Raw genomic sequence first — 24,490 nt, 5'->3', positions numbered from 1 at the left:
GCAGAAGGTGCTGATAGAGGAGAGCTTAGCTTACCTACTCATCATCCTGGTATTTGTGGGAATGACAGGTTCTGTGACAGCAGCCAGTATAGGGCAGTGACAGCGCAGACAGAGACAAGCACAGTACCTAAGGCAGAACCAATGGATCATAACTGAGATGATAAGATATTCTACATAAAACTGCCATGACACACACACACACACACACACACACACACACACACACACACACACACACACACACACACACACACACACACACACACACACACACATACACACACACACACACACACACACACACACTTTCATACACACAGAGAGAAAGAGAGGGAGACGGAGAGAGAAAAAGAAAGAGAGAAAATAGTACAATTAAGATATTACACTTATATCCTTTCTAAAACATTTGTTGGCCAATATCAATAGGCCTACACCTGCATTAACAGATCTTCAAACATATAAAATAGTCATGGCACTTACCAAAATGAGAGGGGGCACGAAATTTGATTATAGAAAATTAGGCCTACACCAAAACATTTTGGGGATTCATCAATCTCCCGCTAATCAGCTTCCGGGGAGTTTGATTCGCTGCGGATGACGTCAGCTGTGAGCCCTCTCCTCCCCTGGTTACTGATCATGACACAATGTCTAGGGGTATAAAACGCAGGACCACTCCTTTCACGGCGTCTGGTGACTTCCTCTCATTTCCGTAGCTAGACAGGGGTGTGTGTTGTCCCGTGTAAGCGAGGATGGCGACGCTTGTGGAATCTGCAGACATTGAGACTTTAAGCAGCTCGAGCAACGTTATGGCATCCCCAATGTCCACGAGTCTCTCGCACCGTTTTGACGACAACAAATTTTACCTGCTTGTGGTTATTGGAGAAATTGTCACGGAGGATCACTTGAAGTGTGCCATTGCGGATATAGAAAAAGGTAAGAAGACAGAGGGATGCTCCAGCCTTGCCCGGTGTTGAGGAGGTGCTGTAAGCTATCCACAGCCTAGGTGGTAGCAGCACAATCATCACTTTATGTGTTGAATGCTTTGTCATACAACTATAGCCGACCTTCTATTCTTATTTGGAATATTGTGAAAATAACCACATCGTGCGCCAAGTCTGGATGTGATGTTTTGTAACCTTGAACTTAGGCTGCCTACTTTATGTATAATACAATCTCATTTTGGATACATCGACCTCCATAGGCATTAGGCTATAAAGCAATAGCCCACCTGAATGGAAAACGTAATGATTTTGTTGTTGTTGAAGTGATGTGATATTGCTGGCTGCGCGCACAGCCCCTCCCAGGGGGGTATCTGCAAATCTGTGGGAAGCGCAAATCAAACAGATGGCATCCGTCGACACCCCAACAACCTTCCCCCGCACCTTTTCTCCCTGTCTCCATACACATTCTATATAAGGACTGCAGGCTACACCTTTCCATAACACAATCTATTCTGCAGTGTTGCTTTAAATCAGCCACCCGTGGTAAAGATGCCGAGAATGATTCAGCATTCTTATTGTGCGTCAATAAGACATTATTTTTATTGAGATGTGATGCGCACCAGTGAGAGGGTATCGACCACCCCTGAGAAACACCTAGCGTCTGCTTGTTTTGGTGTGGTGCATCCGTTGTTTCGTTGTCAGAAATGTATACATAGGCCTATTGTTATAAAGGGGTCCAAGCCTATTGTCCCTTCTACCCATGCGTAAATCATAAAAAAAATATATACATATTTTTCGGTGTTAAATAGCCTCGTCTACACTGTGCATTCTCAATTACTGAGACAGCTTTTCTTTCACTGTGTCCATTTACAGAACAACAAAGGATGGTGTAGGCTACTTATTGGCAGGTGTGGGCACTCCAATAGTACTGTATTTTGAACACGATGTTGCTTTGTCTACGTGCGTGATAACCCTCCTCTTGCTGCTGCATCTTAAATCACCCACCGTGCCCGCCCCAGCGGGACCCATCCCATCCCCATCCCTACTTTCTTGTTTCCGCATCCAGCTCTCTCTCATCCGACACCGGCATGTAGGCGTGGCCCACTCCGCACTGCGGTCCCTACGGAAAGTCGTAGGGAGCGCTATTCAAACACAAAGGGCGTTTCTGATTGACAGGCTTCTGGGGACACAGGTTGGTATGACAAGAAGAAACTATGGCGGAAGAACAAAATGTGTGGGCGGAAGAACAAAATATGTGGGCGGATTACGGCACCATGTTTCATAAAATGTTGGAACAAAGGATGAAAAACCTGCTGAGGCCTAATTCAAAGGAATGATGTCTTTGAAAATTCATGCTATGATTTTCCTACTGTCCTTTTTGTTTACAGTATAAACACACTATTAATAAAGCTTTCATAATTTAGTCCATGTGAAACATTCAATTACCGGTTATGTTTATTAGATAGGGCAAAGTAGGTTTTCAGGCATATAGGCTAATTGTTATTATAGCAAATATGATCATATACCTACTACGCCATGAATGAATGCTTTTTTAAAGGAAAAACGACACTTTTGTTTTGAAACATTATTATTGTTATAATAATTATTGTGTTAGGTAGCTTATTATGTGAGAACTATTAAATATCTGTGATTTGAATGGGTTGATAGTGCCATGACCTCATGTCAAGTCAAATATCAATCAGAGGAATTGTACACAACAGCAACAGTTCCAGTAATCCTTCGTTATCTTCTAGGAAGGCATTGTTTCTCCTGTTGAATCATGTTCCACATTATTATTCTCCTAAAAACAATTTTTTAACTGCACTGTTCTAAATGTCTTGTATTACATTGATTCTTTTTTATATATAGCCACTTCAGAAACTATGTTTTATCACCCATCTACACACAATACCCCATTATGACAAAGTGAAAACATGTTTTAGAAATGTTAACATTGATTGAAAATGAAATATAACAATATCTAATTTACATAAGTATTCTTAATCATACAAGCATATCATAACATAATGCAGCCATCACTATGCTTGAAAATATGGATAGTGGTACTCAGTAATGTGGTGTATTGGATTTTCCCCAAACATAACACTCTGTATTGAGGACAAAAAGTTAATTGCTTTGCCATTTTTTTCCCAGTATTACTTTAGTGCCTTGTTGCAAACAGGGTGCATGTTTTGGAATCTTTTTATTCTGTTCACGCTTCCTTCTTTTCACTCTGTCATTTAGGTTAGTATTGTGGAGTAACTACAATGGTCCTGTTCCATGCTCAGTTTTCTCCTATCACAGCCATTAACCTCTAACTGTTTTAAAGTCACCATTGGCCTCATGGTGAAATCCCTGAGCGGTTTCCTTCCTCTCTGGCAACTGAGTTAGGAACGACACATGTATCTTTGTCGTGACTGGGTGTATTGATACACCATCCTAAGTGTAATTAGTAACTTCACCATGCTCAAATGGATATTCAATGTTTGTTGTTTTTCCCCCCGCACGATTTAGATTTTTTTTTAAACATAATTCCACTTTAATTCAGGCTGTAACACATGTGAATACTTTCTAAAGGCACTGTATATATGATATATTGATTTTATCTGTAATATTTTATGAATTGAATTGGGTCAAGTTAGTAGCCTTGCATTGGTGTTGCTTTGCAATTGTATTTTAGCAACACAGGAAATGTTCCTATTTTCCAATAAAGTTCATCAGAGTTTAAACACACCCAGTTTCATTACAGTAAGTAACAGTGTCATGGAGAGAGGATAGATGACAACAGAACCCAGGTTATGACTCAGCCTTGGCTAGCAGCACCACCCGCAGCCCCTGGCAAACTAAAGCTAAAGCACTTTATAGATATTTCCTATTATAGATTTCCTCTCTCATGCCAAATGGTACATGTTCATTACAGGACAGACCCAATGAAATGGAAGAGTGAGACCAACTTTGAATAGATGCTGGTGACATTGAGACTCATGAATTGAAAAAATCTGGACCTTTTGCCTGCTACAAGCCAAAGCCAAGGCCCTTGATGCAAAATCTATGGGGAATATCGATTGTGTGCCAGCCTCTGCCAGGCTAGTCTAGTGATGGATGAAGTGGGTTCTGCACTCATGTCATTCTTTCCATTGATTGTTTTGTTTTCTGTGCAGGGATTCGCTCATGGGACACCAACCTCATCGACTGTAACCTGGATCAGGAACTAAAGCTCTTTGTCTCCAGACATTCAGCCCGTTTCTCTGCAGATGTACGAGGTAAGGTCAAGCACAAAAATGTGAAGAAGTGACAATGCAATCTTGCATGTTTACCAAAGGATATTCACCTGTACATCACTTCTTTACAATTTCAGAGAACATCTCTCTCTCTCTCTCTCCTCCCTCTCTCTCTCTCACACTCCCTCTCTCTTTCACTCCCTCTCTCTCTCTCTCTCTCTCTCTCTCTCGCTCTCGCTCTCTCTCTCTGTCTCTCAATTCAATTCAAGGGGCTTTATTGGCATGGGAAACATATGTTAACATTGCCAAAGCAAGTGAGGTAGATAATATACAAAAGTGAAATAAACAATAAAAATTAACCGTAAACATTACACTCACAGAAGTTTCAAAATAATAAAGACATTACAAATGTCATATTATGTGTATATATACAGTGTTGTAATGATGTACAAATGGTCAAAGTACAAAAGGGAAAATAAATAAGCATAAATATGGGTTGTATTTACAATGGTGTTTGTTCTTCACTGGTTGACCTTTTCTTGTGGCAACAGGTCACAAATCTTGCTGCAGTGATGGCACACTGTGGTATTTCACCCAGTAGATATGGGAGTTTATCAAAATCGGGTTTGTTTTCGAATTCTTTGTGGATCTGTGTAATCTGAGGGAAATATGTGTCTCTAATATGGTCATACATTGGGCAGGAGTTTAGGAAGTGCAGCTCAGTTTCCACCTCATTTTGTGGGCAGTGTGCACATAGCCTGTCTTTACTTGAGAGCCAGATCTGCCTACGGCGGCCTTTCTCAATAGCAAGGCTATGCTCACTGAGTCTGTACATAGTCTGAGCTTTCCTTAAGTTTGGGTCAGTCACAGTGGTCAGGTATTCTGCCACTGTGTACTCTCTGTTTAGGGCCAAATAGCATTCTAGTTTGCTCTGTTTTTTTGTTAATTCTTTCCAATGTGTCAAGTAATTATCTTTTTATTTTCTCATGATTTGGTTGGGTCGAATTGTGTTGCTGTCCTGGGGCTCTGTGGGGTGTGTTTGTGTTTGTGAACATAGGACCAGCTTGCTTAGGTGACTCTTCTCCATGTTCATCTCTCTGTAGGTGATGGCTTTGTTATGGAAGGTTTGGGAATCGCTTCCTTTTAGGTGGTTGTAGAATTTAACGGCTCTTTTCTGGATTTTGATAATTAGCGGGTATCGGCCTAAATCTGCTCTGCATGCATTATTTGGTGTTCTATGTTGTACATGGAGGATATTTTTGCAGAATTCTGCATGCAGTCTCAATTTGGTGTTTGTCCCATTTTCTCTCTCACTCCTCTCTGTCTCGCTCTCACTCCCTCTGTCTCGCTCTCTTTCTCACACCCTCTAACTCTCTCTCTCTCTCTGTACTGTGGTTAGTTACTAGGTTCAGTAACCCCCAGCAGTGTACAGTGTGTGATCTCTGAGCTGTCTGAGATTGTATTATGTATCCCTGGATCTGCAGTGTCAGTGGTGAGCTTTGCCGTGTCCCTATAGTGTGGGCAGTGAAGGAGTAGTCCTAATGGACTAATGAGTCTATAGCTAGCAGGACATCTGGTGGGCAGGGTGCCCTTGACTGGGAACAGACAAGAGGTCCCATTTTTTTGACCTTATGTCATACTAATAACCTACATGTTATTTCATTGTAATTACACTGTGAACATTGCTTTTATTAGTAAGGAATATTGTCTCTATTGCACAGTACGACCCACAGTACGCCTCTCTCCTAAGAGAGATCTCACTGTAGGAGAGAGGTGTTGATCTCACTGTAGGAGAGAGGTGTTGATCTCACTGTAGGAGAGAGGTGTTGATCTCACTGTAGGAGAGAGATGTTGATCTCACTGTAGGAGAGAGGTGTTGATCTCACTGTAGGAGAGAGGTGTTGATCTCACTGTAGGAGAGGGGTGTTGATCTCACTGTAGGAGAGAGGTGTTGATCTCAGTGTAGGAGAGAGGTGTTGATCTCAGTGTAGGAGAGAGGTGTTGATCTCAGTGTAGGAGAGAGGTGTTGATCTCACTGTAGGAGAGAGGTGTTGATCTCACTGTAGGAGAGAGGTGTTGATCTCACTGTAGGAGAGAGGTGTTGATCTCACTGTAGGAGAGGGGTGTTGATCTCACTGTAGTAGAGAGGTGTTGATCTCACTGTAGGAGAGAGGTGTTGATCTCAGTGTAGGAGAGAGGTGTTGATCTCAGTGTAGGAGAGAGGTGTTGATCTCACTGTAGGAGAGAGGTGTTGATCTCACTGTAGGAGAGGGGTGTTGATCTCACTGTAGGAGAGAGGTGTTGATCTCAGTGTAGGAGAGAGGTGTTGATCTCAGTGTAGGAGAGAGGTGTTGATCTCAGTGTAGGAGAGAGGTGTTGATCTCACTGTAGGAGAGAGGTGTTGATCTCACTGTAGGAGAGAGGTGTTGATCTCACTGTAGGAGAGAGGTGTTGATCTCACTGTAGGAGAGGGGTGTTGATCTCACTGTAGTAGAGAGGTGTTGATCTCACTGTAGGAGAGAGGTGTTGATCTCAGTGTAGGAGAGAGGTGTTGATCTCAGTGTAGGAGAGAGGTGTTGATCTCAGTGTAGGAGAGAGGTGTTGATCTCACTGTAGGAGAGAGGTGTTGATCTCACTGTAGGAGAGAGGTGTTGGTCTCAGTGTAGGAGAGAGGTGTTGATCTCAGTGTAGGAGAGAGGTGTTGATCTCAGTGTAGGAGAGAGGTGTTGATCTCAGTGTAGGAGAGAGGTGTTGATCTCACTGTAGGAGAGAGGTGTTGATCTCACTGTAGGAGAGGGGTGTTGATCTCACTGTAGGAGAGAGGTGTTGATCTCAGTGTAGGAGAGAGGTGTTGATCTCAGTGTAGGAGAGAGGTGTTGATCTCAGTGTAGGAGAGAGGTGTTGATCTCACTGTAGGAGAGAGGTGTTGATCTCACTGTAGGAGAGAGGTGTTGATCTCACTGTAGGAGAGAGGTGTTGATCTCACTGTAGGAGAGGGGTGTTGATCTCACTGTAGTAGAGAGGTGTTGATCTCACTGTAGGAGAGAGGTGTTGATCTCAGTGTAGGAGAGAGGTGTTGATCTCAGTGTAGGAGAGAGGTGTTGATCTCAGTGTAGGAGAGAGGTGTTGATCTCACTGTAGGAGAGAGGTGTTGATCTCACTGTAGGAGAGAGGTGTTGGTCTCAGTGTAGGAGAGAGGTGTTGATCTCAGTGTAGGAGAGAGGTGTTGATCTCAGTGTAGGAGAGAGGTGTTGATCTCAGTGTAGGAGAGAGGTGTTGATCTCACTGTAGGAGAGAGGTGTTGGTCTCAGTGTAGGAGAGAGGTGTTGATCTCAGTGTAGGAGAGGGGTGTTGATCTCACTGTAGGAGAGAGGTGTTGATCTCACTGTAGGAGAGAGGTGTTGATCTCACTGTAGGAGAGAGGTGTTGATCTCACTGTAGGAGAGAGGTGTTGATCTCACTGTAGGAGAGAGGTGTTGATCTCAGTGTAGGAGAGGGGTGTTGATCTCACTGTAGTAGAGAGGTGTTGATCTCACTGTAGGAGAGAGGTGTTGATCTCAGTGTAGGAGAGAGGTGTTGATCTCAGTGTAGGAGAGAGGTGTTGATCTCACTGTAGGAGAGAGGTGTTGATCTCAGTGTAGGAGAGAGGTGTTGATCTCAGTGTAGGAGAGGGGTGTTGATCTCACTGTAGGAGAGAGGTGTTGATCTCACTGTAGGAGAGAGGTGTTGATCTCAGTGTAGGAGAGAGGTGTTGATCTCACTGTAGGAGAGAGGTGTTGATCTCAGTGTAGGAGAGAGGTGTTGATCTCAGTGTAGGAGAGAGGTGTTGATCTCAGTGTAGGAGAGAGGTGTTGATCTCAGTGTAGGAGAGAGGTGTTGATCTCAGTGTAGGAGAGAGGTGTTGATCTCAGTGTAGGAGAGAGGTGTTGGTCTCAGTGTAGGAGAGAGGTGTTGGTCTCAGTGTAGGAGAGAGGTGTTGATCTCAGTGTAGGAGAGGGGTGTTGATCTCACTGTAGGAGAGAGGTGTTGATCTCACTGTAGGAGAGAGGTGTTGATCTCACTGTAGGAGAGAGGTGTTGATCTCAGTGTAGGAGAGAGGTGTTGATCTCACTGTAGGAGAGAGGTGTTGATCTCACTGTAGGAGAGAGGTGTTGATCTCTGTGTAGGAGAGAGGTGTTGATCTCTGTGTAGGTGAGAGGTAGGAGAGGGGTGTTGATCTCAGTGTAGGTGAGAGGTAGGAGAGGGGTGTTGATCTCAGTGTAGGAGAGAGGTAGGAGAGGGGTGTTGATCTCAGTGTAGGAGAGGGGTGTTGATCTCACTGTAGGAGAGATGTGTTGATCTCAGTGTAGGAGAGAGGTGTTGATCTCTGTGTAGGAGAGAGGTAGGAGAGAGATGTTGATCTCAGTGTAGGAGAGAGGTAGGAGAGGGGTGTTGATCTCACTGTAGGAGAGGGGTGTTGATCTCAGTGTAGGAGAGAGGTAGGAGAGGGGTGTTGATCTCAGTGTAGGAGAGAGGTGTTGATCTCAGTGTAGGAGAGGGGTGTTGATCTCAGTGTAGGAGAGAGGTAGGAGAGAGGTGTTGATCTCAGTGTAGGAGAGAGGTAGGAGAGGGGTGTTGATCTCAGTGTAGGAGAGAGGTGTTGATCTCAGTGTAGGAGAGAGGTGTTGATCTCAGTGTACTAGAGAGGTGTTGATCTCAGTGTAGGAGAGGGGTGTTGATCTCAGTGTAGGAGAGAGGTAGGAGAGAGGTGTTGATCTCAGTGTAGGAGAGAGGTGTTGATCTCAGTGTAGGAGAGGGGTGTTGATCTCAGTGTAGGAGAGAGGTAGGAGAGGGGTGTTGATCTCAGTGTAGGAGAGAGGTGTTGATCTCAGTGTAGGAGAGAGGTAGGAGAGGGGTGTTGATCTCAGTGTAGGAGAGAGGTAGGAGAGAGGTGTTGATCTCAGTGTAGGTGAGAGGTAGGAGAGAGGTGTTGATCTCAGTGTAGGAGAGGGGTGTTGATCTCAGTGTAGGAGAGAGGTAGGAGAGGGGTGTTGATCTCAGTGTAGGTGAGAGGTAGGAGAGAGGTGTTGATCTCAGTGTAGGTGAGAGGTAGGAGAGAGGTGTTGATCTCAGTGTAGGAGAGAGGTAGGAGAGAGGTGTTGATCTCAGTGTAGGAGAGAGGTAGGAGACGGGTGTTGATCTCAGTGTAGGAGAGAGTTGTTGATTTGAAGATATTAGTGCCAATGGGCTGTGTGTGTGTGCGCCTGTACGAGCTCACCTCTCTGACCATGGGCTGTGTCATTGTCAACCGACAGCTGGTGAATCAGCAGTTTGTATATTTACATACCTAGAGGTTTGCATATTTAATTTGATTTGATCACCCATGTCAAGCAAATGGTGTTGTGATGTCAGTGACGTGGGAGTGTCCTAAGTAGATGAATATTCTCCACATCAATGGAATATTTTTCATTTCATAATAAGAAACTGTAGATTACAAATAAACCTCACATATGATACATACAGATGTAAACCCTAAACCAGTGGGCTGTCTTTTTACAGTGCTGCTAAGCAGTCGATAAGCAGGGGTCTATAACCATTTTACTTTCACTTCACTGAGCATGAAAAGCTTTTGGCTTTCTGTCACGTTCCTGACCTGTTTTCTGTTAGTTTTTGTATGTGTTAGTTGGTCAGGACGTGAGTTTGGGTGGGCAGTCTATGTTTTGTGTTTCTATGTTGGTTTAATGGGTACCTGATATGGTTCTCAATTAGAGGCAGGTGGTTTTCATCTCCTCTGATTGAGAATCATATTAAGGTAGGTGGTGTCACATTGTTTGTTTGTGGGTGGTTGTCTCCTGTGTCAGTTCTGTGTATGTTACGCCACACGGGACTGTTTCGGTTTGTTTGTTACGTTAGAGGTTGTTGTTGTTTCTTATGATGTTTTGTAATTATTCCCTTTGTGGAATTTTGCTGTGATTTTTGAGTAAACGTTTTGTGTTTCGCTCAACACCTGTGTCCTGCATTTGACTCTGCTACTTCGCCGCACACAACCCTGACAGAATCACGGACCAAATCAGAACCAAGCAGCGTATGTTCGAGCAGTGGAATACACAGGACTACTGGACTTGGGAGGACGAGCTGGATGGAAAAGGACCTTGGGCTCAACCAGGAGAATATCGCCGCCCCAAAGCTGAGCTGGAGGCAGCGAAAGCAGAGAGGCGGCGATATGAGGAGGCAGCAAGGAAGCAAGGCTGGAAGCCGGAGAATCAAGCCCAAAACCGCAGATATGAAGGTACGCGGCTAGCAAGGAAGCCCGAGAAGAAACCCCAAAAATTTCTTGGGGGGTGGCTAAGAGGTAGTGGGCCAAGGGCAGGTAGGAGACCTGCGCCCACTTCCCAGGCTAACCGTGGAGAGCGGGAGTACGGGCAGACACCGTGTTACGCAGTAGAGCGCACGGTGTCTCCTGTACGTGTGCATAGCCCGGTGCGGGTTATTCCACCTCCCCGCACTGGTAGGGCTAGATTGAGCATTGAGCCAAGTGCCATGAAGCCGGCTCTACATATCTGGCCACCAGTACGTCTCCTTGGGCCGGCTTACATGGCACCAGCCTTACGCATGGTGTCCCCGGTTCGCCTACATAGCCCGGTGCGGGTTATTCCACCTCCCCGCACTGGTCGGGCGACGGGGAGCATTCAACCAGGTAAGGTTGGGCAGGCTCAATGCTCAAGGGAGCCAGTACGCCTGCACGGTCCGGTATTTCCGGCGCCACCTTCCCGCCCCAGCCCAGTACCACCAGTGCTTACACCACGCACCAGGCTTCCAGTGCGTTTCCAGAGCCCTGTTCCTCCTCCACGCACTCTTCCTATGGTGCGTGTCTCCAGCTCAGTGCCTCCAGTTCCGGCACCACGCACTAAGCCTCTTGTGCGTCTCCAGAGCCCTGTACGCACTGTTCCTTCTCCCCGTACTCGTCCTGATGTGCGTGCACTCAGCCCGGTGCCACCAGTGCCGGTACCACGCACCAGGCCTATAGTGCGCTTTGAGAGGTCAGTGTGCCCTGTCCCTGCTCCCCGCACTAGCCTTGAAGTGCGTGTCTCCAGTCCGGTGCCTCCAGTTCCGGCACCACGCACCAGGCCTACAGTGCGCCTCAGTCGGCTAGAGTCTGTAGTCTGCCCAACGCCGTCTGAGCCATCCGTCTCCCCAGCGCCATCTGAGCCATCCGTCTCCCCAGCGCCATCTGAGCCATCCGTCTCCCCAGCGCCATCTGAGCCATCCGTCTCCCCAGCGCCATCTGAGCCATCCGTCTGCCCAGTGCCGTCTGAGCCATCCGTCTGCCCAGTGCCGTCTGAGCCATCCGTCTGTCCCGAGCCATTAGAGCCGCCCGTCTGTCCCGAGCCGTCAGAGCCGTTCGTCAGTCAGGAGCCGCTAGAGCCATTCGTCAGTCAGGATCTGCCAGAGCCGCCAACCAGACAGGATCTGCCAGAGCCGCCAACCAGACAGGATCTGCCAGAGCCGCCAACCAGACAGGATCTGCCAGAGCCGCCAACCAGACAGGATCTGCCAGAGCCGCCAGCGAGCCATGAGCAGCCAGAGCCGTCAGCGAGCCAGGATCTGCCAGAGCCGTCAGCGAGCCATGAGCAGCCAGAGCCGTCAGCGAGCCATGAGCAGCCAGAGCCGTCAGCGAGCCATGAGCGTCTAGAGCCGTCAGCCAGCCATGAGCGTCCAGAGCCGTCAGCCAGCCATGAGCGTCCAGAGCCGTCAGCCAGCCATGAGCGTCCAGAGCCGTCAGCCAGCCATGAGCGTACAGAGCCGTCAGCCAGCCATGAGCTGCCCCTTAGCTTAGAGCTGCCATTTATCCAGAACTGCCCCTCAGTCCAGAGCTGTCTCTCTGTCCGGAGCTGCCCTTCAGTCCGGAGTTGCCCCTCTATCCTGAGCTACCTCTCTATCCTGAGCTACCTCTCTATCCTGAGCTATCCCTCTGTCCTGAGCTATCCCTCTGTCCTGAGCTACCTCTCTGTCCTGAGCTACCTTGTACCGGAGCTGTCCTTTATCTTGGTGTTGCCCCTTAAATTAGGTGGGTGGAGTAAGAGGGTGGTCATTCTGAGGGGGAGACGTAAGCTGGGATTGACTATGGTGGGGTGGGGACCTCGCCCAGAGCCTGAGCCACCACCGTGGTCAGATGCCCACCCAGACCCTCCCCTAGACTTTGTGCTGGTGCGCCCGGAGTTCGCACCTTGAGGGGGGGGTTATGTCACGTTCCTGACCTGTTTTCTGTTAGTTTTTGTATGTGTTAGTTGGTCAGGACGTGAGTTTGGGTGGGCAGTCTATGTTTTGTGTTTCTATGTTGGTTTAATGGGTACCTGATATGGTTCTCAATTAGAGGCAGGTGGTTTTCATCTCCTCTGATTGAGAATCATATTAAGGTAGGTGGTGTCACATTGTTTGTTTGTGGGTGGTTGTCTCCTGTGTCAGTTCTGTGTATGTTACGCCACACGGGACTGTTTCGGTTTGTTTGTTACGTTAGAGGTTGTTGTTGTTTCTTATGATGTTTTGTAATTATTCCCTTTGTGGAATTTTGCTGTGATTTTTGAGTAAACGTTTTGTGTTTCGCTCAACACCTGTGTCCTGCATTTGACTCTGCTACTTCGCCGCACACAACCCTGACACTTTCATTGTTCTTCTGAGGTACACTCTGCCCTCCTCCTTGTCCCCCGTTTTTGTTTTCTCTCCTCCATCCTTCCCGGTTCTCTCTTTCCTCCAAACAGCCTCTCCCTCTCTCCCTCTCCCTCTCCCTCTCTCCCTCTCCCTCTCTGTGTGTGTTGTTGCCATGCAACGCGGCTCAGATGCAGATGCAGAGGAGACTCCTGGGTAATTAGCTGGATGAACCCCCCAGTGGCCTGGGTCTGGGCTTCAGAATAAAGGAGAGAGGGAGAGAGGGATATATAGGAGGGATGAACGGATGGAGGTAGGAAGGTAAGGATAGAGAGATTAACTCCCCAGTGGCCTGGGTCTCACAATAAAAGAAGGAGGGAAGATAGAGGGAATGAGGGAGGGATGGAGTGGTGGAGAGAGGGAGGGAGGAAAGAGAGGGATGGATGGATGAAGTGTAGAAGAGAGGGATGAATTCAGTGGAATATGGTGAAAACAGAGACTTAAAGAGTCAGCGATACATAAGCAGCAATACTGGCTATGTCTGTCAGGGAGGGATGGTTTCCTCTTTCACTTTCGATGCATAAGCATCTCTCTCTCTCTCTGTCTGTCTGCCTGAGGAGATGCTCAGTCAGTCAGCCAGTGTAATCTAATCTGCTCTTTAATATCGACTGAATTTAATGCTTATCAAAGGACTTAAAAAATGAGCTCATATGGGTTCATTTTATTTTGTCCCATTTCATTATTTTTTTGTTGAAATTCCTCAAATAAACTCAGCAAAAAAAGAAACGTCCCTTTTTGAGGACCCTGTCTTTCAAAGATAATACGTAAAAATCCAAATAACTTTAACTTTAGGGTTTAAACACTGTTTCCCATGCTTGTTCAATGAACCTTAAACAATGAATGAACATGCACCTGTGGAACGGTCGTTAAGACACTAAGACACTACTGTGATTATTATTATTCGACCCTGCTGGTCATCTATGAACATTTGATGATCTTGGCCATGTTCTGTTATAATCTCCACCTGGCACAGCCAGAAGAGGACTGGCCACCCCTCACAGCCTGGTTCCTCTCTAGGTTTCTTCCTAGGTTCTGGCCTTTCTAGGGAGTTTTTCCTAGCCATCGTGCTTCTACACCTGCATTGCTTGCTGTGTGGGCTTTTAGGCTGGGTTTCTGTACAACACTTTGAGATATCAGCTGATGTAAGAAGGGCTTTAAAAAATAGGTTTGATTTGATTTAACAGCTTACAGACGGTAGGCAATTAAGGTCACAGTTATGAAAACTTAGAACACTAAAGAGGCCTTTCTACTGACTCTGAAAAACCCCAAAAGAAAGATGCCCAGGGTCCCTGCTCATCTGTGTGAACGTGCCTTAGGCATGCTGCAAGGAGGCATGAGGACTGCAGATGTGGCCAGGGCAATAAATTACAATGTCCGTACTGTGAGACGCCTAAGACAGCAATACAGGGAGACAGGGTGGACAGCTGATCGTCCTTGCATTGGCAGACCACGTGTAACAACACCTGCACAGGATCGGTACATCCGAACATCATACCTGCGGGACAGGTACAGGATGGCAACAACAACTGCCCGAGTTACACCAGGAACGCACAATCCCTCCATCAGTGCTCAGACTGTCCGCAATAGGCTGAGAGAGGCTGCACTGAGGGCTTGTACGCCTGTTGTAAGGCAGGTCCTCACCAGACACCACCGGCAACAACATCGCCTATGGGCACAAACCCACCATCGCTGGACCGAACAGGACTTGCAAAAAGTGCATTTCGCTGACGAGTCGTGGATTTGTATAACCAGGGGTGATGGTCGGATTAACGTTTATTGTCGAAGGAATGAGCGTTACACCGAGGCCTGTACTCTGGAGCTGGATCGATTTGGAGGTGGAAGGTCCGTCATAGTCTTGGGCGGTGTGTCACAGCATCATCGGACTTAGCTTGTTGTCATTGCAGGCAATCTCAACGCTGTGCGTTAAAGTGAAGACATCCTCCTCCCTCATGTGGTACCCTTCCTGCAGGCTCATCCTGACATGATCCTCCAGCATGACAATGCCACCAGCCATACTGCTCGTTCTGTGCGAGATTTCCTGCAAGACAGGAATCTCAGTATTCTGCCATGGCCAGCGAAGAGCCCAGATCTCAATCCCATTGAGCACGTCTGGGACCTGTTGGATCGGAGGGTGAGGGCTAGGGCCATTCCCCCTAGAAATGTCCGGGAACTTGCAGGTGGCTTTGAGGAAGAGTGGGGTAACATCTCACAGCAAGAACTGGCAAATCTGGTGCAGTCCATGAGGAGGAGATGCACTGCAGTACTTAATGCAGCTGGTGGTCACACCAGATACTGACTGTTACTTTTGATTTTGACCCCCCCTTTGTTCAGGGACACATTATTCAATTTCTGTTAGTCACATGTCTGTGGAACTTGTTCAGTTTATGTCTCAGTTGTTGAATCATGTTATGTTCATACAAATATTTACACATGTTAAGTTTGCTGAAAAGAAACGCAGTTGAATGTGAGAGGACATTATTTGGAGCCACTTAGTTTTTTTGTTTATAGCTTTTAGTCAAATTAGGCCTTTTATCATTAGATGAATAACACTCATCTTTAGGCTAATCTGCATGTCATTATGTCCTTGATAGAGAATATGAGCTGCAGGCAACAACTCAATTAAGTCTTAATCACTCCATTGTCTGTGATTGTCTGTCATTTGGTTCAGTGGCAGGGTGGGTAGAGGTCAGTGGAGGCCTCTCGGAGGCGGAAGGGGAGGACCATCCTACTCAGTGAATTTCTGAAATAAAAAAGTGAAACATTTAAAAAATATATTATTTTTTACATAAAACTACACTAAATATATTCACGTCACCAAATAACTGATTAAAACACAATGTTTTGCAATGAGGTTCTACAGTAGCCTCAACAGCACTCTGTGGGGTAGCACCATGATGTAGCTGGAGGACAGCTATTTTCTGTCCTCCTCTGGGTACATTGACTTCAATACAAAACCTAGGAGGCTCAAGGTTCTTAGCCCCTTCAGTAAACTTATGACAACTTCTGGAGGACGTCCTCTAACCTATCAGAGCTCTTGCAGCATGAACTGACATGTTGTCCACCCAATAAAAGGATCAGAGAATGAATCTAGTACTGAAAGCATAGGCTACAGCTAGCTAGCACTGCAGTACATAAAATGTGGTGAGTAGTTGACAGAGAGAAACACAATAGTTGAACAGTTTTGAATAAATTAATTTCTTCAAAAATTAAGGGGAAACAGCAGAGAGAGAGAGAAAGCTATATTTCATTCTATTCTTTTCACTTTCACTTACTTAGCTAGCTAATTTAGCCTACTCAAACACCAGGCTCAAACAGAGCAGGCTGGCTATCCAACACTGGAACTCTTCCAAGTCAAGGTAAGCTTTAGTTTTTATTTATTTATTGCCACCGGCCCTGTCGGTGTAACTGCTAAACTGCTTGCTGTACACTGTACTTCGTGATAACACATTAGTTCTAGTAGCTATGTTGACGATGACGTTGGCTAATATGGTGGCATTGACAACGATGTACAGTCGTGGCCAAAAGTTTTGTGAATAACACAAATATTAATTTCCACAAAGTTTGCTGCTTCAGTGTCTTTAGATATTTTTGTCAGATGTTACTATAGAATACTGAAGTATAATTACAAGCATTTCAGAAGTGTCAAAGGCTTTTATTGACAATTACATGAAGTTGATGCAAAGAGTCAATATTTGCAGTGTTGACCCTTCTTTTTCAAAACCTCTGCAATCCGCCCTGACATGCTGTCAATTAACTTCTGGGACACATCCTGACTGATGGCAGCCCATTCTTGCATAATCAATGCTTGGAGTTTGTCAGAATTTGTGGGTTTTTGTTTGTCCACCCGCCTCTTGAGGATTGACCACAAGTTCTCAATGGGATTAGGGTCTGGGGAGTTTCCTGGCCATGGATCCAAAATATTGATGTTTTGTTCCCCGAACCACTTTTGCCTTACGGCAAGGTGCTCCATCATGCTGGGAAAGGCATTGTTCGTCACCAAACTGTTCCTGGATGGTTGGGAGAAGTTGCTCTCGGAGGATGTGTTGATACCATTCTTTATTCATGGCTGTGTTCTTAGGCAAAATTGTGAGTGAGCCCACTCCCTTGGCTGAGAAGCAACCCCACACATGAATGGTCTCAGGATGCTTTACTGTTGGCATGACACAGGACTGATGGTAGCGCTCACCTTGTCTTCTCCGGACAAGCTTTTTTCCGGATGCCCCAAACAATCGGAAAGGGGATTCATCAGAGAAAATGATGTTACCCCAGTCCTCAGCAGTCCAATCCCTGTACCTTTTGCAGAATATCAGTCTGTCCCTGATGTTTTTCCTGGAGAGAAGTGCCTTCTTTGCTGCCCTTCTTGACACCAGGCCATCCTCCAAAAGTCTTCGCCTCAATGTGCGTGCAGATGCACTCACACCTGCCTGCTGCCATTCCTGAGCAAGCTTTGTACTGGTGGTGCCCCGATCCCGCAGCTGAATCAACTTTAGGAGACGGTCCTGGCGCTTGTTGGACTTTCTTGGGCGCCCTGAAGCCTTCTTCACAACAATTGAACCGCTCTCCATGAAGTTCTTGATGATCCGATAAATTGTTGATTTAGGTGCAATCTTACTGGCAGCAATAGCCTTGCCCTTGAAGCCCTTTTTGTGCAAAGCAATGATGACTGCACGTGTTTCCTTGCAGGTAACCATGGATGACAGAGGAAGAACAATGATTCCAAGCACCACCCTCCTTTTGAAGCTTCCAGTCTGTTATTCGAACTCAATCAGCATGACAGAGTGATCTCCAGCCTTGTCCTTGTCAACACTCACACCTGTGTTAATGAGAGAATCACTGACATGATGTCAGCTGGTCCTTTTTTGGCAGGGCTGAAATGCAGTGGAAATGTTTTCATTTGGATAGCAAAGTGAAACTTTGCAATTAATTGCAATTCATCTGATCACTCTTCATAACATTCTAGAGTATATGCAAATTGCCATCATACAAACTGAGGCAGCAGACTTTGTGAAAATGTATATTTGTGTCATTCTTAAAATTTTTGTGCAGCGGTTAGCGGTTATGGTATGAAAGTCACAGACAGCTGATGTGTTGTGCACTGAAGTCCACAAGCAAATGGAAAAGGTTAGAGGAGAGCGCGTAGATCTGAGAAGTAATTATACAACGTGCAAACTGATGACGCTGTTTGTATGTGGTTGCTATGAAAGTGAACTGTGTGTGCGGGTATCAGGGGTGTATTCATTTGGCCAATTCTGTTGAGAAACGTTTCCTAAACGGAATCAAACGGAATGAAACAGGGATAAACCTACCTGAATTTGTCCAATATAAATGCTTGTTTGCAACTGTTTGGACTAATGCTTACACCCTAAATCAGCTAGATGCACGCAAGAGTGTGCAAGGAGGTAGGGCTGACACCATTTAGTCGACTGAGATTTCTTTACTTGAGCAGTATAAAATAAATGATGGTGTACAAGACACCTGTCTGATTGGCGCCTGTCTGAGTGGACTAATACATTGTGGAAGCTGTGGGGATGGCACAGTCCATCACTCTATGACGTGCTACTGAAATTGTAATTGGTTATATGTTGTAAGAACAATGGTGCAAAACAAATAAATATTATTTGATAACAAATGCACTTTCTCCTGCGTTGGATCGCGGTCTACGTCTGTGCGTCTGAAACACATCAGAGCGCTGTTGAATTGGAGCCTTTTGTTAGACCATTTGCTATGTGCATAATAGCAAAGATAACCAGCATATTGGTGTCGAGAACAATGCGGTGGAGGCAGCAGCGAAGTTAGGAGACGAGAAAACGGCCCTTGCCTTAATTGTCTAAAAAATGTGAGGAGAGAGGAAACCCCAACTTAATTGCGTCTATAATCAATAGCCTAATGTTAAATGTGCCTGGCTTTAGAAATCATCCATATATAACTACAGAAATAACACATCCTGCTTCTGTTGCCTGTTTGAGTGTTTGTTTAATAACCTACTGATTCCGTGAGCGGATAAACAATTTCACAAATTCAACTGTTTTTAACCTTTGCTATGCTGTAATAAAGGCTTTACACATCGATTTAGTGTTGTTTACACTGTTCCAAATTGTCAGAAATGTTTTATTTATAATAATAACAACCCTCCTTTTCCTTGATATCCTTATTGTTATTATTGCTATTATTATTATGATCATCATTATAATAATAAGTAATGCCATTGTCATTAGTAGGTTTAGTATAGCAGACTTGTATAACCACCATTGAGCTGTAGGCCTAAGAGCGCATGCTGTTTAGTGTTAATACCGTAACTTACTTAGGTCTACATTTCAATACTTATTATATAGGCTACAGTACTCTATGAATCAATCATTCATTTGTTTATGTCATCACACAGCATATGAGTCATTCATGATTTGAAATGCAATCAAGAATTTTTGTTTTAAAATAAAATAACAAATTGACACTTAAATAATTAGCGTAAACAATAAATAAACCGTTCCATTCATGAAATTGTATTCACGATTGAATATGACTTCTTTTAGTCTTTACTGTAATAAAGGCTTTACAATAAATCAATAAAAAACATTACAACAGACTCTCTGGTGCGCTTATTTAGTGTTATTTACATTGTTCTAAACGGTTAGAAAAATGATATTGTAATCTAACAGCACCTGTTAAACACACATAATATGTATGCAGTGCTTGCTTCTTACCTTCTTTTTCTTGATCTCCAGTATTTTCCACAACTAGTCACATTTATTCCATACATCAGAGTTCCCCTTTACCTCCTGAGCAACCAGTAAACATTCGCCCATTTCGAGTTATTTTGTCACGTCCTCTGCATCCATTTTGCTGTCACATGTGTTACGGTTTTCGGAGTTTGTTATAACCAAATTATTGATGTGATTAAAATATGCTATAGGTAAGGCCCTATTGGTCACGTGCATGTGATGCATACATGTGCCACGTAAAGAGAACAAGGGTTGAGGGAGTAGGTTTGAGGGATTTTGGTAACAGAACTTTTCAGTCAGAAATGGCTGGTATTATGTTGCAGCTTCAGCGTGATAAACACTGTTGATGTTCTGTGGTGGTCGCTGCAGCAGGGAGGAGAGCGAGACAACGGGTGCTAGTCACACAGTCACTCACTGTCATTTTTTTACACAGCGCAAGTCTGAGCTCGGTCCAGCACAATCAAATCAATTGCGGCCCGACTCTTTCTAGTCATTTGTGTGTCTTAATTATTTCATCAAACAGTGTGTTTAAATCATCAGACAAGCTCTGTGCATATCGTTGATTTTATTAAAACACATAGGTTGTGTCTATATATGGAAAAACACACGTTTTAAAATTTTGACCAATCGATTGGTCGAAAGAACAGACGACTCTCGGTCAACCAAGATTTTTTTTGTCGGACAGCCCTACAAGGCGGTAATGAATGTGTCGCTGTCTGTCACCTTGATTACTCCAATTTGTCTCTCGACCTATGTTATAAACTTTCATTCGTAGTCTAGGTCGTAGCAACCTCATGATGAGTATAGGGAAAAATGTTGTATCATGTAGTAGTCTTTACCTATCGATGTTACACAAAGCTGGGTGAATGGAATATGAATTACAGTCATCCAATATGTAGTAATAGAAATAAGGCCATGTTCATAAAAAAATAAAAATCCTCCTCCCTAATCTTAAACGGCACCGACTGCCACTGGTAGAGATAATTCTGTCTGTCTGATGCCTGCAAGGCTGTCAATCCTAGACAGAGGATGGGTGCATTCTCTCTCTCTATGATTCTCCTTCTCTACTTCCTCTCCTTCCGTTCTTGTATATTCCCGTCTCTGTCTGTCTCTCCCTGCCATCGCCTTTTTACATGTTTGTGTCTCCCTCATTCATCTGCTCTTCTCCTATGTCTGACTTGGCACCCTCTAACCTTCTCCACCACTGTCTTTCTCTCTCACTGGAGTAGACAGTAAAATATTTTCACCGTGTTTCAGTATAAGTTTGGTAGTCTAATAATATAGTGATAAGGATTTATGATACGTGTATGCTATACTCACCTGGCATTCCCCATAACCTGAAGTGTAATTAAAGATAATCGAGATAATAAGCTCCCAACAGAAAAATGATGAGGAATGTCTATTAGCATTTTGCATACTGTATAAATGATAGTGTTTTTCATGTATAAAATGTGGTATGCTGGTATGCTTTTAAACTGCCTTCGTTGGTCTGGTTTTAACCCTGCTTCCCCAATAGATCAAATTAACACACAATTTAAGCAAATGCACCTGTGCTAATGTTGAGCTTTAAAAGCATAAAACGCCTATATACTACTGGTGCTATTACACACAGTTAATGAAAACAATTTCATCATTGCATAAACAGACATCTGGAGAACATGAATGTCACTCGTTGTTTTTCTCGCATGAAGCATGATCGGTCCTCAACAGAGGAGGGAGAGAGGGAGAATGCAATTACCAGTCTGCTTGATAGATGATCTGCTGTCCATCAAATTGCATCAGCTAGCACAGACCCGTTAGAGGAAGGAGGGCCAGGGAATTAGAGAAAGGAGGATGGAGAGAAAGGAAAAGGATGGAGGGAGGGAAAGCAGAGGGATGGAGGGAGGAGAGCCCCACTGCCACACAGGGAGTTAGCTATGCAAACAGCAGATGGCTATATGATACTGTAAGTATCCATTCCTGTACTCGGTCTTTGCTGCAGACAGCAGAGCTGACTAAAGAACAACTGGAGAATTAAGAAGTCATCTCTCGCTCAACACCCAATCTATCAACCCTCCTTCCCTTCTGGGATGTGATAGAGAAAGACAACATGGCAGATTCCAATCAATATCAATGAAAAAGTCAGATCAGTTTGTCATGCTTTAATTGCCTTCAGATCAGATTGTCATGGATGTACTGTACTGTATATGAGAACATGAGGCCCATTTGTGGAGAACTTTAAAGATGATCTATATATCTAGATAATGCAATAATCAACATTATTTGTTTTATTACTAATTTATTTATCACACTTCAAGTCGCTTGACATGTAGCTTTATAACTAATGAGGTGTGGTGGTCTTACTGGCGCTTTTACACTCGCCGAAGCATCACCCAGGTGGGAGCTTCATTTCAGTTGTTGACGATCCAACCTATCTACGGAGGAGGAGCTGTAACTATAGAAGACCATGAGGTGCCGGATGAAGAGCTCTGTGGCCTGTCTGTCAGATGTCTCTACCTCTCTGTCTGTCAGATGTCTCTACCTCCCTGTCTGTCAGATGTCTCTACCTCTCTGTCTGTCAGATGTCTCTACCTCGCTGTCTGTCAGATGTCTCTACCTCTCTGTCTGTCAGATGTCTCTACCTCCCTGTCTGTCAGATGTCTCTACCTCTCTGTCTGTCAGATGTCTCTACCTCGCTGTCTGTCAGATGTCTCTACCTCTCTGTCTGTCAGATGTCTCTACCTCTCTGTCTGTCAGATGTCTCTACCTCTCTGTCTGTCAGATGTCTCTACCTCTCTGTCTGTCAGATGTCTCTACCTCTCGGTCTGTCAGATGTCTCTACCTCTCGGTCTGTCAGATGTCTCTACCTCTCTGTCTGTCAGATGTCTCTACCTCTCTGTCTGTCAGATGTCTCTACCTCTCTGTCTGTCAGATGTCTCTACCTCTCTGTCTGTCAGATGTCTCTACCTCTCGGTCTGTCAGATGTCTCTACCTCTCGGTCTGTCAGATGTCTCTACCTCTCTGTCTGTCAGATGTCTCTACCTCTCTGTCTGTCAGATGTCTCTACCTCTCTGTCTGTCAGATGTCTCTACCTCTCTGTCTGTCAGATGTCTCTACCTCCCTGTCTGTCAGATGTCTCTACCTCCCTGTCTGTCAGATGTCTCTACCTCCCTGTCTGTCAGATGTCTCTACCTCCCTGTCTGTCAGATGTCTCTACCTGCCTGTCTGTCAGATGTCTCTACCTCCCTGTCTGTCAGATGTCTCTACCTCCCTGTCTGTCAGATGTTTCTACCTCCCTGTCTGTCAGATGTCTCCACCTCTCTGTCTGTCAGATGTCTCTACTTCCCTGTCTGTCAGATGTCTCTACCTCCCTGTCTGTCAGATGTCTCTACCTCCCTGTCTGTCAGATGTCTCTACCTCCCTGTCTGTCAGATGTCTCTACCTCTCTGTCTGTCAGATGTCTCTACCTCCCTGTCTGTCAGATGTCTCTACCTCCCTGTCTGTCAGATGTCTCTATCTCCCTGTCTGTCAGATGTCTCTACCTCTCTGTCTGTCAGATGTCTCTACCTCCCTGTCTGTCAGATGTCTCTACCTCCCTGTCTGTCAGATGTCTCTACCTCTCTGTCTGTCAGATGTCTCTACCTCTCTGTCTGTCAGATGTCTCTACCTCCCTGTCTGTCAGATGTCTCTACCTCCCTGTCTGTCAGATGTCTCTACCTCTCTGTCTGTCAGATGTCTCTACCTCTCTGTCTGTCAGATGTCTCTACCTCCCTGTCTGTCAGATGTCTCTACCTCTCTGTCTGTCAGATGTCTCTACCTCTCTGTCTGTCAGATGTCTCTACCTCTCTGTCTGTCAGATGTCTCTACCTCCCTGTCTGTCAGATGTCTCTACCTCCCTGTCTGTCAGATGTCTCTACCTCTCTGTCTGTCAGATGTCTCTACCTCCCTGTCTGTCAGATGTCTCTACCTCCCTGTCTGTCAGATGTCTCTACCTCTCTGTCTGTCAGATGTCTCTACCTCCCTGTCTGTCAGATGTCTCTACCTCTCTGTCTGTCAGATGTCTCTACCTCCCTGTCTGTCAGATGTCTCTACCTCCCTGTCTGTCAGATGTCTCTACCTCCCTGTCTGTCAGATGTCTCTACCTCTCTGTCTGTCAGATGTCTCTACCTCCCTGTCTGTCAGATGTCTCTACCTCCCTGTCTGTCAGATGTCTCTACCTCCCTGTCTGTCAGATGTCTCTACCTCTCTGTCTGTCAGATGTCTCTACCTCTCTGTCTGTCAGATGTCTCTACCTCTCTGTCTGTCAGATGTCTCTACCTCTCTGTCTGTCAGATGTGTCTACCTCCCTGTCTGTCAGATGTCTCTACCTCCCTGTCTGTCAGATGTCTCTACCTCCCTGTCTGTCAGATGTCTCTACCTCCCTGTCTGGCTGTACCATCTGTGCTCCCTCCTCTCAAGATACTATATCTCTGAACTGTCTATCATCTACATCTGTGGAAGACCATCACCCAAGAATGGCCAGATCCCTACATTTGTTTTGTTGAATAGATTTTTGATTATTTTGTTTTTAAAGTGACTTTGAGATTCTACTTGTAATGAGAAGCGCTATATAAAAGACATCTATTGTTATTATTAATGCATGCAATAGATTAGATCACCAACTATCTTCAGCCATCCTAGCTGTAAACTGAGTTGTTGCAGTTGCCATCGCTATTAATAATCTGCAATTGTGTCCTCCTCTCAAATATGAGAAGAGATTGAATAGACTGGTTGTTTTGTGGCATCACTTTGCACTCCTATTTTGAGTTCAGTACAAGTTGGACAGTGTCGTTATTGTGGACCAACAGCCGTACCAGGCACTGTTACATTTGCTAAATCAGTCTACTGTAGTCATTTTTTCTTCTGTGTGCCTTTTCAGTAAAATAGCCTAAACAGTGTCTGGTTT

General features: G+C 45.1%; 1 protein-coding gene across 1 annotated transcript in view; it reads left to right on the top strand.

The window, feature by feature from the left end:
• Positions 1-749: 749 nt before the first annotated feature.
• Positions 750-24,490, top strand: part of LOC120026204 (microtubule-associated protein 1B-like) — a 39,800-nt gene continuing 16,059 nt past the window's right edge. Inside the window, exons 1-2 of the mRNA XM_038971027.1 lie at positions 750-933; positions 4,103-4,204. Of these exons, the coding sequence (XP_038826955.1) occupies positions 750-933; positions 4,103-4,204 (286 nt within the window). The remainder of the gene's footprint in view (positions 934-4,102; positions 4,205-24,490) is intronic.

The sequence above is a fragment of the Salvelinus namaycush genome, chromosome 31, assembly GCF_016432855.1.
Source record: "Salvelinus namaycush isolate Seneca chromosome 31, SaNama_1.0, whole genome shotgun sequence".
Classification (NCBI taxonomy): Eukaryota; Metazoa; Chordata; class Actinopteri; order Salmoniformes; family Salmonidae; genus Salvelinus; species Salvelinus namaycush.
The sequence above is the reverse complement of the archived record's forward strand: the minus strand, read 5'-3'. Positions and strand labels throughout refer to the sequence as shown.